General features: G+C 44.6%; 1 protein-coding gene across 1 annotated transcript in view; it reads right to left on the reverse strand.

Moving 5' to 3' along the window:
- The window catches only part of TECTA (tectorin alpha), a 244,087-nt gene that overhangs the window by 34,293 nt on the left and 192,602 nt on the right, over positions 1-17,192 (reverse strand). Inside the window, exons 19-20 of the mRNA XM_073560719.1 lie at positions 15,648-15,896; positions 9,884-10,046 (exon numbers count right to left, since the gene is read on the reverse strand). Of these exons, the coding sequence (XP_073416820.1) occupies positions 9,884-10,046; positions 15,648-15,896 (412 nt within the window). The remainder of the gene's footprint in view (positions 1-9,883; positions 10,047-15,647; positions 15,897-17,192) is intronic.

The following is a 17,192-nucleotide window of genomic DNA, read 5'->3' on the forward strand; positions in this document are numbered from 1 at the left end:
ATACATAAAGTGCATGTATACTAATGCCAGAAGCCTCGCCAACAAAATAAAGGAATTAGAATTAATTTTGTTGGAGCATAATTATGACATGGTGGGGATATCTGAGACATGGCTGGACGAGAGCCATGACTGGGCATTTAATTTATAGGGCTAAAGTCTGTTCAGAAATTACCATACAAATAAGCGAGGGGGAGGTGTGTGTTTATATGTAAAATCATCCTTAAAACTCATCCTGTGTGATAATATATGTGAATCTAATGAAAATGTAGAGTACCTGTGGGTGGAGATAAGGGGAGGGCGGAAAAATAATAAATTACTGATAGGGGTTTGTTATAAGTCTCCAAAAATAATGGAAGCAACGGAGAATATCCTTGTAAAGCAAAAGTATGAAGCAGCGACTCAAGGACATTATTATGGGGGACTTCAACTACCTTGAAATACATTGGGGAACAGAAACCTGCAGTTCCAGCAAAGGTAATAGGTTTTTGACAACTATGAGAGACAATTGGGACGCCCTCACACCCAGGGCTGTGGGGTACTCGGTACCGGGCCCGATGAGCTTCAATGGGAGATGTCACGGCAGCTGGGACCCGGCCCGTGGCGCCCATTGTAAAGGGGGAATGTTCAGTGTGCTGATGATGAGTGATTCGTGACGCCACCCGTGGTGTTCGGCAATAGAGATGTAAGCCGACGCTGCAGACAGATCCTCTGGGACAGATGATGTGGTGCAGCAGTGATGTTATAGCCCTCCACAGGCAGTGCTGTAGTCCCAGGGCAGTGTAGGTGGAGTGACACTTAGATGGTGTAGTGTCAGGCACAAGGGATGTAGCCATGCTGGGCAGGTTGTTGCAGGAGTAAGTGGAGGACACCAGGGCATGTAGTTCCAAAGCTTTACTCACAGTCTGTTGCAGGTACAGGTGCCCGCATCCGTGCCGTGTCCTCCGGGTCAGGAGCTCAGCAAACTTCCAGGCAAGATGAAGTACTCCTTTCCAACACTCCGCCAACATATGTGTCTTTTCTGAACGTCTCCTCTTATAGCGCCTTTGAATGAAGTACTCCTAGTACTGAGTTACACTGGAGTTCCTCCTGTCAGATGTTCCTATGAACTCTACTTGTACGGCAGACAGCTGTAGCCTGCTTCGGGGATTCCTTGCTACTAAGTCCCGGCTCACTAATATGTTGCTGTTGTGCCCCCAAGTCTTGTGTGGGAATAAAGTGGTCACTAATTCTATTCCTCCGGTGTCTGCTGCAGGACCATTAGTATCCGTACAACCTCGGGGACCGGACCCCGGCCTTGAGCTTAGAACTTGAAAAGGGTTCTCCTCTAACCCTGGTCCTTGTTCTCTTATTCTACTTACATTCCGTGCTAATCCTTCTTCCCAATAGAGAATCAAGCTTCCTTTCTCTGTCTCTTTCCTGTGCCAGCAGACCCAGATCACTGTGGCCTGCTGCAGCACTTCCTTCTTCCATCCCTCTCCCAGGGATCTTCTCTTTCTCACACTCTGTTGTTCTACATCCTCACTCACTGACTGAATGAAAGACTGACTGACTCAACTCTTCCCGCTCTTTTATGTGAACAAAGCTCCACCCATCTCCCAGCACGTTTCGTGTTCCAAGTAGGGAGCCACCAAGGGGTGCTATGCTACACTCCAAGCAGGAAGCCGCCGAAGGTGCTTTGCTACACTACTTTGTGGTGTGGGGTGCAGGTGTTGGAGCGTGGTCAGGTGTCTCCACCTTACCTGGATAGTGGAGTACCACACCTCAGGAGGAGGTGCAGTACCTCTGTGGCGACTGAACCCTCAGGGGCGCCACACAATTACCTTTCACAACTGGTTCAGGACCCAACAAGAGGGGGGCACTGCTAGGCCTAATATTAACCAACAGGCCAGACTGCATATCAAATATAATGGTTGAGGGTCACTTGGGTAATAGAAGGGGTGGGATTCGGCCGCTTCTCCCCGGTTCGATGGAACCGCTTGTTAAAAAAGCAGCCGGTTCCCCAAACCGGGGAGATTCAGAGCTGCGATCCGGTACTACTTATGCAGTGTGCAACAACAACACCACGGAGCGGGGCTCTGCTTCCCAGCCTGCACCCCGCCAGATACCGCGCACTGATACCTGCGGCACGGCCAATACAGCCCGGACTGATCTCTGACCGCATCACCGCTTCAGCCTCCACCTGTCCGGCGGCTGCGGGAGGTGAGAGACCGAGACTTGCACCGGGAGAGAATGTATAGTGGTGGGCTGTGTGCGGTGCAAGCTGCGAGAACCTGAGCTGGACGTGTGCTGTGTGTGACACTGGGGCTGCAGCCTGCAATGTGTTGGTATAGTAATAGACACACTCCTTCCTCCCCACTCTCTCCACCCTCCATCACGGCTGTCTGCATGAAAGGACTTGCTGGGAGCCACGTGTTACTTACAGCTGGGAGTGGGTCTCAGTCAGAGCGGTGTGAAGTGTGAGATGTAGCAGAGCCGAGCATGGCCTCTGCTCTGCAGACAGGAAAGCTCACCTGGGACTGGGCACTGGGAATGCTGGGTGACAGCCACTGATACACCTACTGCAGGGTCGTCACTGCTCTCTAGTGATGCTGCATAACAAGGTCTAATTATGTCCCCATAAACTTGGCAAGGAATGCCCCCCGCCCTGTAACCATGTGATGGACCCCATAACCATGTCTAGCGATGCCCTGTAACCATGCCCATCCAGTGATGGACCCCATAACCATGACTTCTTGTATAACTATAACCATATCTAGAGATGCCCCATAACCATGTTCATCCAGTGATAGACCTCGTAACCATGTCTAGCGATGCCCCCATAACCATGTCTTCTTGTAGCCCTATAACCATGTCTAGCTATGACCCTATAACCAGGGGTGGGATTCGGCCGGTTATCCCTGGTTCGATGGAACCGCTTGTTAAAAAAGCAGCTGGTTCCCTGAACCGGGGAGATTCAGAGCTGCGTTCTGGTACTACCATGGGCAGACATAGCGCTGGTTCAAGTGGTGTGACAGCACTGGGGCCCAGAGGCTCCAGGGGGCCCCTGCAGGGCGGCTAATGATGAGGGTAATCTGGCCAGTTTCTCTGGGCCCGAGGCTCTGGGGGGCCCCTGGCCAGATTGCCCTCATGTGCAGCGGGCAGGGAGCGATCCCAGCTGCTCCGCAGCCTGCAAGAGAAAATAGCAGGAGCAGAGCTGCAAGGATCCGTCCTGCTTCCTGCCCTGTGCCTGCGCTTGCTGTCTCTGTCTGACACAGAGAGCAGCGCCGCTGAATGACGTCTCATCAATCAGCGGTGCGGCTGCTGTGCCAGAGAGAGGAAGCAGCCGGAGGGCGGAGGCGGTGATGCTTGCTGCGGACAGGTGAGATGTTGTCACTGCTCTGTGTGTGTGTGTATGTGTGTGTGTGTATGTAGTATGTGTGTGTGTGTGTAGGGGGAGGAGAAGGTCATGATGGGGTGATGGGGAGAAGGCCATGTTGGGGTGATGGGCAGAAGGCCATGATGGGGGTGATGGAGAGAAGGCAATGATGGGGTGATGGGGGAGGAGGCAATATTAGGGGTGATGGGGAAAAGGCAATGATGGGGTGATGGAGAAGGCAATGATGGGAGTAATTGTGAGAAGTCAATAATGGGAGTGATGGGGAGATGGGAGTGATGGGGAGAAGGCAATGATGGGGGTGATGGGGAGAAAGCAATGATGGGGGTGATGGGGAGAAGGCAATGATGGGGGTGATGGAGAGAGCAAAGATGGAGGTAGTGGAAAGGGAAATGATGGGGTGGTGGGGGAAAAAGAAATGATGATGGGGTGGTGGGGGAGAATGCAATGATGGGAGTAATTGTGAGAAGTCAATGATGGGAGTGATGGGGAGAAGGCAGTGATGGGAGTGATGGGGAGAAGGCAATGATGAGGGTGATGGGGAGAAAGCAATGATGGGGGTGATGGAGAGAAGGCAATGATGGGGGTGATGGGGAGAAAGCAATGATGGGGGTGATGGGGAGAAGGCAATGATGGGGGTGATGGAGAGAGCAAAGATGGAGGTAGTGGAAAGGGAAATGATGGGGTGGTGGGGGAAAAAGAAATGATGATGGGGTGGTGGGGGAGAATGCAATGATGGGAGTGATGGGGAGAAGGCAGTGATGGGAGTGATGGGGAGAAGGCAGTGATGGGAGTGATGGGGAGAAGGCAATGATGGGGGTGATGGGGAGAAAGCAATGATGGGGGTGATGGGGAGAAGGCAATGATGGGGGTGATGGGGAGAAAGCAATGATGGGGGTGATGGGGAGAAGGAAATGATGGGGGTGATGGAGAGAGCAAAGATGGAGGTAGTGGAAAGGGAAATGATGGGGTGGTGGGGGAAAAAGAAATGATGATGGGGTGGTGGGGGAGAATGCAATGATGGTGGTGGTGGAAAGGGCAATAATTGGGGGTAGTGGAGGAGGAGGAAATGATGGAGGTGGGGGTATGGGCAATGATGGGAGTGGTGGGGGAGAAAGCAAAGATAGTGGTGGGGGAGAAGAAAATGATGGAGGTGGTGAAGAGGGCAATGATGGGGTGGGGAAGAGGACAATAATGGGATGAGGGGGGAGGAGGACAATGAGGGGTGTGGGGGATTGGGATGGGAGGAAGGGGGACTTATAATGGCCTTAGGAACAGGGGAAGGTGGAGGAAGACATTATTGCTTTTTATGTTTAACACAGTCCCTTAGTATATAGTGTACTCACTATGTCTAACACAGTCCCTTAGCATATAGTGTACTCACTATTTCTGGATAATACCATCCTTAGATACATAGTTTCCTCCTTTATTATGTAACACCGTCCCTTATTACGTACCGTCCTCTCTAGTTATATATGGTGCCGTCCCTTATATAGCTTCCTCTGCTGTTATGTATAGTGCTGTCTCTTACATAGTGTATTCTTGTTAATTTTGTTATTCATAGCACCTTCTTTTATTACGTAGTCCCCTCTCTTTTTAGATATAAAATGACTGCTGATCGAGGAGCCAGTGACCAGACTACCAGTCCATCAGCTCCTCCATTAGAAAGGAAGCTTTCCCACGCCCCATCAGCCATCATTGCATTATACAGCTAAAAAGACAGGATGGTATGTAATAAAAAACAGGGCTCTATATAATCCAATATGTAAGGGATATTACTGTACATAAAAAGAGAGTGCACTGTTTAAGGGATATCAATATACATAATAAAGGAGACTATGTAATATATATACATGTATGTGTGTGTGACTATATAATACATATATATATATATATATATATATATATATATATATATATATATATATATATACACATGTAGCTTTGACTCCATAAAAGGAGAGGGGCATAGACACATTTCTTGCACAGGGGCCCCAAGCTGTCAGTGTCCGCCTTTGGGTACTGCCATTAACTTCTCTCAGTCTCCCTCATGCTGGCCACATCAGTACTGACTACTCCGCCCACGGCCCACACATAAGCCTGGATGTGACGGTGACGTCCCTTAAACTAGCATAACCACGCCTTCTAGCCTGGCAGAGCTGGATGGTTACGGACCTCACCGGTTACATCATCAGTGTGCGCTGTTGGATTGCACGCATCCTCTTCCCAGTGCAAGGATAGGCCTCCTGGGCCATAGCTAGGCCACAGTAATCAGGAAAGCAGAGTGCGGGTCACCTCACCAGTGTCACAGACTCACAGTGTATGTGTCAGTGTGTCTACCGGTGTAGACAGGGGCCACTGTGGTCATGGATGAGGCTCCTGTGTATATAGTGTATTTATATGCTGGTCTGGTGACAATCTGTAGTCATGTAAAATCAATGAGAGCTCAGCTTTTATTTTCCCAGTGTGGATTTAGAGATGAGAGCTGCTCTCTGACTGGTTATGTGGTCAGTGACGCTTGTGGCCTCCTGTCCTTCCTTACAGATCAGGTCGTCATACCAAATCATGACAAACAAAATTTTATTTGGTTCTCCCTCTCATTAGCATGTGAAGGATGGCGAGAATGGATCAGCGCGTTATCAGTGACGCATGAAGCCGCATGTGTGTAAATGGGTGTGGCTTAAAAAAATAGGTGTGGTTTTCCTACACAAACACAGAACCTGTTGTAAAAAATTTGAATCCCGCCCCTGGGTAATAGTAATCACAAAATAATACGTTTTCATGTGTCCTTTAATAAGATGTGTAGTAGAGGGGTTACAAGGACACTAAACTTCAGGAAAGCAAAATTCCATCGGATGAGAGATGATCAATTAACTGGGACGATATCCTGAGACATAAGAATACACAAAGAAAAAGGTAGACGTTTATTAGCATCCTGAATAGGACCTGTGCACAATATATACCGTATGGGAATAAACATGCTAGAAATAGGAGGAAACCACTATGTCTAAGTAGAGCTGTAAGGGGAGCAATAAGTGACAAAAAGAAAGCATTTAGAGAATTAAAGCAAGTAAGTAGTGATGAGGCATTAAATAAATACAGAAAATTAAATCAATTCTGTAAAAAGTAAATCATGACAGCAAAGATTGAGACAGAGAGACTCATTGCCAGAGAAAGTAAAAATAATCCCAAAATATTCTTTAACTACATATATAGTAAGAAACTAAAACATGATAGTGTTGGTCCCCTTAATAATAGTCTGGGTGAAATGGTGAATGAGGATGAGGATGTGGAAAAAGCCAATATGCTAAATGACTTTTTTTCAACAGTATTTACACAAGAAAATCCCATCATAGATAACATGATCAGTGATAAAAAAAAAAATCTCCATTAAATGTCACTTGCATCTAAAAATCACTAAAATTGACAAATCCCTGGGCCCGGATGGGATACACCCGAAAGTACGGTAGCAATTAAGCACAGTCATAGATAGACCATTATTTTTAATCTTAAAGATTCCGCAATAACAGGGTCTGTACCACAGGACTGGCGTATAGCAAATGTGGTGCCAATATTCAAAAAGGGGACAAAAACTGAACTTGGAAATTATAGGCCAGTGAGCTTAACCTCTACTGTGGGTAAAATTACTGGTGGACACTGACAGATAAGGGCCCCAGTGCAAGAACAATATACGGGCCCTTTCCAGACCAAGAGCTCCTAAAAATGCAAAATTACACTTGCTTTCGAGATAGAAATGGGCCCCTGTGCGGCCGCACAGGTTGCACCAATGATATGTCCGCTCCTGGGTAAAATCCTGGAGGGTTTTCTAAGTGATACTACACTGGGGTATCTGAAGAAGAATAACCTCATGACCCAATATCAGCATGGGTTTACGAGGGACCATTCCTGTCAGACTAATCTGATAAGCTTTTATGAAGAGGTAAGTTCCGAACTGGACAAAGGAAATGCAGTGGACGTGGTGGACATGGACTTTTCAAAAGCTTTTGATATGGTGCCACTCAATAGGTTGATACATAAAATGAGAACAATGGAGATAGGGGAAAATATGTGTAAGTGGGTAAAGAGCTGACTCATGGATAGAAAGCAAAGGGTGGTTATTAATGGAACACACTTGGACTGGGTCACGGATAGCAGTGGGGCACCACAGGGAACAGTATTGGGCCCGCTTCTTTTTAACATATTTATTAATGAAATTGTAGGGGGCATACAGAGTAGAATTTCAATATTTGAATTGAATAAAGGTAATTTTGCGCACATAAACCTCTCTAAGCTATAGGATTGGGTGAATAATAAAGGTTTATTATTAAATTTAATATATATGTATATATATATCAAGAAAAATAGATTGCACAATGCCCAAGATATTTGCACTCGTCTAGAGATGCCAATTGGAAAGAAGAGCACAATGGTAATCACCCACAGCTGGTATTGCACTTGATCCAACTTTTGATAGAAATGCTGTAAATAAAAAAATCATGCAGAAAATGGAAAAAACAGAGAAAGATAGGAGTTATGATTGCACTTGATCCGCAATGCCGTATATGGCCTGGCTACAGTACATTCAGAGGCCCATATACCTGTATAGAATAGGTGTAAAGCTGTCAACCCCACCTAGAAAAAATGTTGTAACAAAGGGGGTAGTTACAATAGTACAGGATCACAGATCTTCACTTGAGCACATATATTAGGAAAAATGCCTCAAAAAAAGGTTTTTAAGTTAAAGAATATATATAAATAAATATATCTTATACACAGACACACGCACGTGGAAGATGAAATCCACCAGAATGTTGTAGTCCTAAAAGGGTTCTTTTTGCTGTATATAGCAAATAAGCTTGTGAGGAAGTAATTAACTGAAATAACATGGAAGCTGCCCCATTTGGTGGCAGTTCCTCCGTATCAAACATAGTCCGAACACTAGCTTATTAATTGTTAAGAGTACCTAGTACAATATCCAAGAGGATAGATCCGAGTGACAGTGCATCCAGCTGATAGTGAAGCAATCCCGGTCAGCGTGGTCAGTACCTGCGTCCCCGCTAGTATGCGATGATGGGAGCAGGACCTAGCATGACGCGGTGGGTCACGTGATGAACTGTTATCCAAGCTTGTTGCAGGCCGCTGGAGAGCAGAGCGGCATGTTCTCTGCGATGGTACAGGAGAAGCTGGCACCAGTTAACGATGAAGAGAACCCCAGTAGCCTAGGTCGGTACCTGCATGCCCGCTTGTGTGCGATGGTGGGAGCAGGACCTGGCATGAAGCGGGAAACCATGTGATATCATGTGACCAGAGCTTACTGCTCTGCTCTTACCGGAGACACCAGACCCAACAATGCAGACGAGCCGAAGGCTTCTATCAAAGTAACCTGGGCTTCCATAACACCTCAGCAGTGCCACAGGCTGATCACCTCTATGGCACGCCACATTGATGCAGTAATTGATGCAAAAGGAGCCCCGACCAAGTATTGAGTACATTTACTGAACATACATCTCAGTAGGCCAACATTTTGGATTTTAAAATAATTTTTTCAAGCTGGTATTATAAAGCAGGGTTCCCCAACTCCAGTCCTCAAGGCCCACCAACAGATCATGTTTTCAGGATTTCCTTAGTATTGCTCGGGTGATAATTGCTTCACCTGTGCAATACAAAGGAAATCCTGAAAACATGATCTGTTGGTGGGCCTTGAGGACTGGAGTTGGGGAACCCTGTTATAAAGTATTCTAATTTACTGAGATAATGACTTTTGGGTTTTCATTGGCTGTAAGCCATAATCATCAACATTAACAGAAATAAACACTTGAAATAGATCACTCTGTTTGTAATGACTCTATATAATATATGAGTTTCACTTTTTGTATTGAAGAACAGAAATAAACTTTTTGTTGATATTCTAATTTTGTGAGAAGCACCTGCACATCTTATCACAGAAATCTGCTTCTTTCTACTCCCAGACTGATCATTCATTTTTAAATAATGGGTAAAGATAAGGTAGGAGATGACAGTTGGTGCTCATAAAGTTCTATGGAGAACAATAGCTATCATTTCAGTAGAACCTGCCGCAGAATGTCAGTCTCTGCCTCTAGCTTCTCCCCTCTCCATAGAGTTGTAAAAAGCACCAAATGTTGTCCCCTATCTCAGTAATGGCAAAGTCTGTATCCACTGAACATAGATTTTACCCATGAATTAAGAGCGAATGATCCGTCCAGGAGGAGAAAGAAGCAGATTTCTCTGATAAGATATATTACAAAGTTTTTTATTTTCATGTGTACTACTGATTCTTTAAATAAAAATTATAATGACATTTACACTTGAAGTTTGGCACAGTGAGGAAAGCAAGCAAACTTCAGGCCCCCCCCACCCGATAACTACTTGGAAAAAGTGTAGAGACCCCCAGAGTCACCGTACATTACACCCCGGTCCATTTAGTCAGCTTTGATTGGTCTGAGGAGTGTTTTTTGACCAGTAATATTTCCATAGAAGCTTTCTACTCACAATTTTGCAGGAGTATTTCTCAGAGTCGCACAACGACACTGCACAATGGAGATGGACTTCATCATAATCCCCTATGAATTTAAATACTGTGACATGAAAGCGGCAGGTTAGAGAAATCCCGTTCTCTTCTATTCCAATGGTGTTGTCCTTGATATTCGGACACCTAATAAAAAAACGAATAACATAACCTCATGTAAAATAATGAAATAACAATAAAGGACATCTTAAAAAAATGTTATGAACGACATGAGAAAATCAAGATGTCTGTTCAAGTGAAAGTCAGGGCAAAATAATATAATTCTGAATCTAGACATACAAGGGTCATATAAAAGCAGGACACCACAAACTCACGTTTTATGACCTATAGGTCCTTATAGGATTATTTATTTCTAAAATGATAAATTATCCCCTATTCATCATCTCTGTGCTGGAGGTCTCAGCAGTTGGACCCCCAGTGATCAGTACGTTTTCCTGGGAATAACTCCTTAAAGAGGTTGTCCACTATTTTTTTATTGATGACCTTTCCATAGGTATTGATAGGTCATCAATGTCTGATTGGGTGGGGTCCGGCACCTGGCACCCCCGCCGATCAGCTGATATTGATGGCGGTGGTAGTAAATACTTGAGCTGTCTTCTACTTGTAGCGGCAGGGGCTTGTTACTGCCATTGATTTGAATAGGAAGTGGATATGTAGTACCCTGCAGTGGTCACTACAAGTTGAAGGCCAGCTCCGCAAATAAGTACTAATGGCCAGCGTCCACCGCCACCGATATCAGGGGGGGGTGCAGGACCCTGGCTGATCAGACATTGATAACCTATCCTAAGGATAAGCCATTAATGTAAAAGTAATGGACAACCTCTTTAAAGAGGATCTGTCACCAGATAAAACAGTGAAAACTGAATACATTATTGTATGAGTCTCTTAGACTTAATGAGGCTGGTATACTTACTTTGAAAATCTAGAAAGGCTGTATAATCTTTCTTGAAAACTTTCCTGCCTGTTATTAAAATGAGCATTTTTATGAGTTCAGCTCTATTTAGACCTGTGAAAAGCTTGTTATGATGTCATGACTTCATTGCTATTTAAAAATTTGGGCACCCCTGGTCAAAATTACGGTTATTCTGAACAGTTAAGCAAGTTGAAGATGAAATGATCTCTAAAAGTCCTAAAGTGAAAGATGACACATTTCTCTGTATTTTAGGCAAAAAAAAATAAATACATATTTTTTCATATTTTACACTTTAAAAATGACAAAAAGGAAAAAGGGCTGATGCAAAAGTTTGGACGCCCTGCATAGTTAGTACCTAGTAGCACCCCCTTTTGCAAGTATCACATCTTGTAAACACTTTTTGTAGCTGGACAAGAGTCTTTCCATTCTTGTTTGAGTGTTTTTCATGTATTCTTCCTAGGAAAATTCTTCCAGTCCTGTGAGATTCCTGGGTCGTCTTGCATGCACTGCTATTTTGAGGTCTAGCCACAGATTTTCAATGATGTTCAGATCAGGGGACTGTGAGGGCCATTGAAAAACCTTCAGGTAGTCTATTATGGATTTTCATTTTCAGAATGCAGCAGCTGCTTAGGAGAACCCATGGCTGCTGTCTTTTTGGCACAATGTTAGAGGAGGCACGGTTTTTATAAAGCCGGGAAATTTCCATCACCTGGCCTTTCCTAACGATGAATGTAAACAATCCATAACCCTAGCAGGCTAATTAAGGTATGAAACCTTGGACAAAGTTATCTGAGTGCACAAATCTCCAGGGGCGCCCATTTTCCTTTTTGTAATTTTTTTTATTTTATTTTGTGTATATATATCTATATATACATATTGCCTGAAATTCAGAGGAGATGTGCCATCTTTAACTTTAGGCCTTTCAGAGATCATTTCATGTTCACAATAACAGTAATTTTGACCAGGGGTTCCCAGACTTTTACATACCACTGTATCTGTACCTTGGGAGGAAAGCTCTGAGCTATGTCGCTGCCATATACTGTAAGTGTAAGGTGAGCCTATTGGCTTCCATTTTTCAAAAGTATATGCTTAGTGTATTTTTTTTGATCAATGCTTCTACTCACTTTGTAAAATGCGCCTGTTAGTGCGGCCTTCCACTCAGGCTGCACAGTTCTCTAGCTGCTGGCGGAGGAGCATGTGACCAGATCCGTCCTCAGCCTCCTCCAATGGAAAACAGCTTTCCCATGTGTAGTGCCGTTCTATTGGAGGAGGCTTAGGACAGGTCTGGGTCTCTGCTCCTCCACCAGCCGCCATTGTAGGGACAGGAGAGCTGTGCCATCTGTGAGGAGGAGAACCTGTTATACTTATATATTAGTAAGTGGCACCAGATCATGTCCCCAATACTTTATACAATTTTAAGTAAAATAGACAACCCCTTTATTAGTTATTTGTCTTGAATTTCACCTCAGCCAAACAAGGAAAATGGTCTATTCAGAATTTGTCATAAAATGAGCATAAAATTACCTCAGACTATTCTGCGGAGACACATAGGGCAAGATGCTTTATTGCATTTGCGCCTGTTTTCTTTTGTCTTCTTTTAGTGTTTTTCTCCTATTTCTTTGCGTCATATTAATCTTTCCATTTGCGTCTTTTTTGAAAAGTCGCAAAATCTGTAGCAAACGTACGCCAGTCTCCCCCTCTTCAGAATAACTTTATGCATGCCAGATATTTTAGCGTAATTTTTGCACCATTTTGCAAAATGTGTGACATTTTGTGATGACGCGTGTCAAAATAGGGAAAAGGTAAAAATAAAGATGATTTTTTTAATTTGCACAAAATTTAGAAAATGGTTGAAACTTTGAGGAATTTAGCACAAAAAAAGACAACAAATATTACAAGATGAGAAAGAGTTGAAAAAAAATTGCAAATAATTTAAAACCATAGTCACTGACTGGCTTTACAAAGTATGTTTTGGTTCCGACTGGTGCCAAAACTATCCTTTTCAACAAATGGATTGCAAAAATAATATACAATACTGCAAATACATCAAATAACAGAAAAACGCTAGCTAAATGAAGCAAAAAAATGACATAAAGAAGAAAAAGGTAAGAAAGTTTTAATTTTAACTTTATTAAAGAGAAACAGTCAGACATTTTTTGCATTTTAATCTGAGAGTAGCATCAAGTAGGGGCAGAGAGCCTGATTCCAGGGATGTTTCACTTGCTCAGCAGCCTGCTGTAGTTTCAAAGAAATTAATGTGTTATGAGCAGGAAATTAATATATATAAAGTGTTCTCAGTGAGAGAAACAAAATAGGAATCTTGTGGGTATGATACCCTTTAATGGCTAACAAATAATAGTGAATGATGTTACAAAGCAAGCTTTCGGGACTGCTCACGTCCCTTCATCAGGCACATATAACAAAATATTTGAAGAAACCTAATTATATACAGTGGGGAGCACATGCTGGTGTGATACATGGACATTTCAATAAACAAACACTGAGCTTGAAGAGAGAATCCTTAATTAGGTAAGATTAGATAGGTGGTGTGAAAGTTCTGTGAGATTGTAAGGGGGTGAAGCACCGCAGGAGTCAAGGGGGAGTTGCCTTCCGGGCTCCGTGCCCGGAACCATGGAGCAAGGCGTTAGGTTCCCCGGGGGATGCTTTAGGGGGCTGGACGGTAACCAGGAACAGGAAGAGGTCAGGACTGGGAGCGGGAGAACTGCGCGTGCTTTCAGCAGAGCAGCGCAGAGAGGAGAAGGAGGAGGACGCTGACACAGGAGCAGAGAGCAGACGGGTGCAGAGGCTGGAGACTGAGAGACTGCGGACACAGGCGGTGTGCAGTGAGTACGTGAGGCCTGTCACTGCACTGGCAGGAAGGCTGTTGACTCCCCTCCTTGAGGAGACCCTGCCCCACAGACAGACCGCATATCTTGACAAGACGCTCCCCTGTAGAGAGACCCTGCCTTACCCTGAGATGCTTCCCTGTGACCAAGGGACGTACCATAACGTGACACTGACCTGCCAAGAGAGACTGTCCCAGGCAGAGCCCCTGACCCTGGTGAGAGAACGCCGCTGTCACAGCAGAGGGAAGGACCTAGAGTACAGGGGGATACCACCATCCGCAGACCCCTTGGGCTCCCACGTTAACCCCCCATATACAGTTGGACTATAGCCAGGACTCCAGAGACAGAGGACATCAAGCACGGCTTGTGCCTGGCTCGGTGCCTACGTTGGAGAAGAGTGATCTCTGCAATCAAGATCTCCGAGAACTGATAAGTTTCTTCCCCATAAAAAAATAACTTCTGTTGTTTGCACCCCTTATACTTCTACAGTTTCTGATATAACTTTTACAGCATTTTTTCTCTGTTATACTGTATGTTTACCAGTATTACGCCCTGTAAATAAACCTCCCTTTTACTGTTGGTCTGCCTGTTCCGTGGTGACATATATCCCTCCGTTATTACAAGTTCAAAGGGCTATTTGGAAGAAATATCTCAGATATGGTAATGGGCCAAAAAACCTCCTGACAGATTGAGTCCTGTGTTAACAGAATCAAAGATTGTAATGAATTTATGTTCCCACACCCTGCAATGTTTCTGCAGGAAATTATCACTGAAGGACTAGGTGTTTCGTGCCATACAGTCCGGTTAATCTGTCTAATCCTGCCCCCTCTACTGATTGGCAGCTGCTGACAATGTTCAGTATACACAGGAAGCTGTCAATCACTGGTGTGGACGGGGTTATACAGAGCTCAGCATTTCAGTGCTGAAACATCTACAGCAGAGAAAACTGTCATGGTTGGTTTGTGTCTGTTCTCCAAGGGTTAATTTCCGTGGCCTCACTCTGGTTGTGGGAGGGCTTTTTATAGCCTATGTCAGGCATTTTCCCTTGTCAGTTATACTTTTGACCTTGGCTTAGTTAAGTGACCCCTGTGCTTTTGTGCTTAGTGCCATGTGCCTGCTCTTTGTTTGATCTCTGGCTTTTGACCCGGTCTGCCCCCATTGTCAGTTTGTCTGCTGATTTGGCTCTGTCTGATTGTCTTCTTGGTGCCTGATTTCTGCTTATTTCCTGGCTACACTACTGTTATTCCCTCTGGTGTATGTTTTGAACATCTCAGTTTTTGACTCTTGGCCCTGTTTTGGACTCCCCTTTTTACTCGTCGCTCATTTGCGCTTTGAACATTCGGGTTACCTGCCAGTTTAGTCTCCGAGTCACGGTCAGCAGTTCTCATAGCTGCTGCTCTCTCCGGGAGATCTGCGGCTGGCTCCGCCCCTGGCTCCTCCCCCAGCAGTCACATGCCGCAGGTCCTGTACACCGGCTGCCAGGCCGGGACATTCTAACTCCCCCACAGACCTAGTAAGGCCCCGTATAATCGCGTACCTATCAGGACCAAGGTACTGACCTGGTACAGCAGTCCTGGGGATCCCGACAAAAACAGGGTTTTTATCAAAACTGCAGCAAGCAGCCCAGTAAGTTATACATCGCTGGAATCAGGATCTCTGCCCATACATCATGATGCTCTCAGATTCCATAGCTATAATCTGCGAATGGATTCTCTTTAAAGAGTTACTTGCTTCATCTGACTTTTGGACAGGTCACATGCTCCTCCATCAGCACCAATTTTGAGAATCAGAGCGCTATATAGTCTGTGAGGAAAGCCACAGTAACAAAAGCAGGGGGAGAACCTCTAATACTTTCCATAAAATCACATATCCAACAGGATTGTAAAAAATAAACTAAAGTAGCCAGCCACTTATAGGTTTTTCCACAATATTCTGATATTCTGGACACCGTGCACGTCATGTACTGACCCTCCCTCGATGATGAAGTAGCGCAGCTTGTCATTACTGTCTCTGGATGGTGTCGCGTAGCATTTATTTAGTATCAATATAAGATGAGTAGAGTCCGCGCCAACCACAAAGACCCCAACAAAGAGGACATCTCGAGTCGTCAGCACCACTTCCCCCTGACGATACGGATGCTTATAGGAGGCATTTTTATATAGCGCCATCTTGGTAGTAAAACTTCCTTCTTGAGTGGGGACGGTCAAGTTTATTACACTGAAAAAGGAGAAGAATTGTATTGATTAATGTTTACGTATGACAAATTCACTCACGATATCTAAACTGGTTTGTTTCATTCCCATTCATGTGAAAGATAACACAAATCATTCCATTCCATAGCTCACAACTATACACTCCTCAACATTGAGATTGCAACACCAAGAAGCAAAACTGGTGGAATTATGGGAATCACAAGATCAATAGTCATGTTACTATTCTGCAAATTATGAAAAAAGCTAAATTTCTAAAACATCTCGACTTATTTAGTATCGAGTATGGGCATCACATGGAAAAATCCACAAACTTACACAACTTGGCTGCTATCAATGAGATTATTAATGGTTGTCTGAGAAATCTTTTGCCTCTCTGAATGCACAAGAGCAAATCTTCAAGATCCGCTGCTGGCAGCTCCCTTTGCAATTGCCGACTTATGACGTCCTAGATGTGCTCAATGAGAGACAATATAAGCCACATAAGCTGCTGGTGTTGGCGGGTTGAAAAACAGCTCCTGGGACTCTTTCACTGTCTCTTGTGAAGGCCTATAGATGGAGAACTTTTTTTTTTTTAATAGCCTTTGGCGCAATGTTGTGAATTCACTTTCTGGCCTACCTCTGATTACTAGTGAAGGTAGTGGAGCTGGTTATATTGATAGAGGGGTCGCGAGTTCTCTTCCCGGGCTCCCTCTGGTGGTTACTGGAGGTAATGAAGCTGATCTAATTAACAGAGGCCTGCCACCTGATAATGAGGAGGATGACTGGAGATCTGTAGTTTCTGACTGGATTTAAGACAGCCGACTCCCTCTATGCCTGCTGGTGATTTTTTCCTGCCTCCTGAGGTCTTAGTTTCCAGCTCAGTCCCTGCATGCTCAAGCTAAGTGTTCTTTTGCTATTGTTCACATTTGATTTGGTTTTGTCTATTTCAGTTTAGTGTGGTCAGCCAGCCCTGGCCGGGGCTGTGCTGAATTTCCATCCTTATGTTACTGTTTGTGCCAGTTTGTTTTTGTCCCTTATTAGATTGGCCTCTTTTTGCTCTGCTTTCAGAATATTATACCAGAGTGCTGATATAGTGGGCGAAGTCTAGGGACTTCAGTATTTCTTCTATCAGACATGTTGGGCATTTTTTGTAGGTTTTTTTGCGTGATTGCAGAAAGAGTCTTTCCTTTCCTGTCCTGTCTAGTTAGTTTGGGCTCCATCGTTTGCTCAGTCTATTTTCCTACCTGTGTTTGTGTTTTCATCTTGTCTCACTGACAATATATGTTGGGGGGCTATCTATTCCTTTGGGGTCTGCTCTGGG

Source organism: Dendrobates tinctorius, unplaced genomic scaffold, assembly GCF_039654945.1.
Source record: "Dendrobates tinctorius isolate UK_male_01 unplaced genomic scaffold, ASM3965494v1 ptg000303l, whole genome shotgun sequence".
NCBI lineage: Eukaryota > Metazoa > Chordata > Amphibia > Anura > Dendrobatidae > Dendrobates > Dendrobates tinctorius.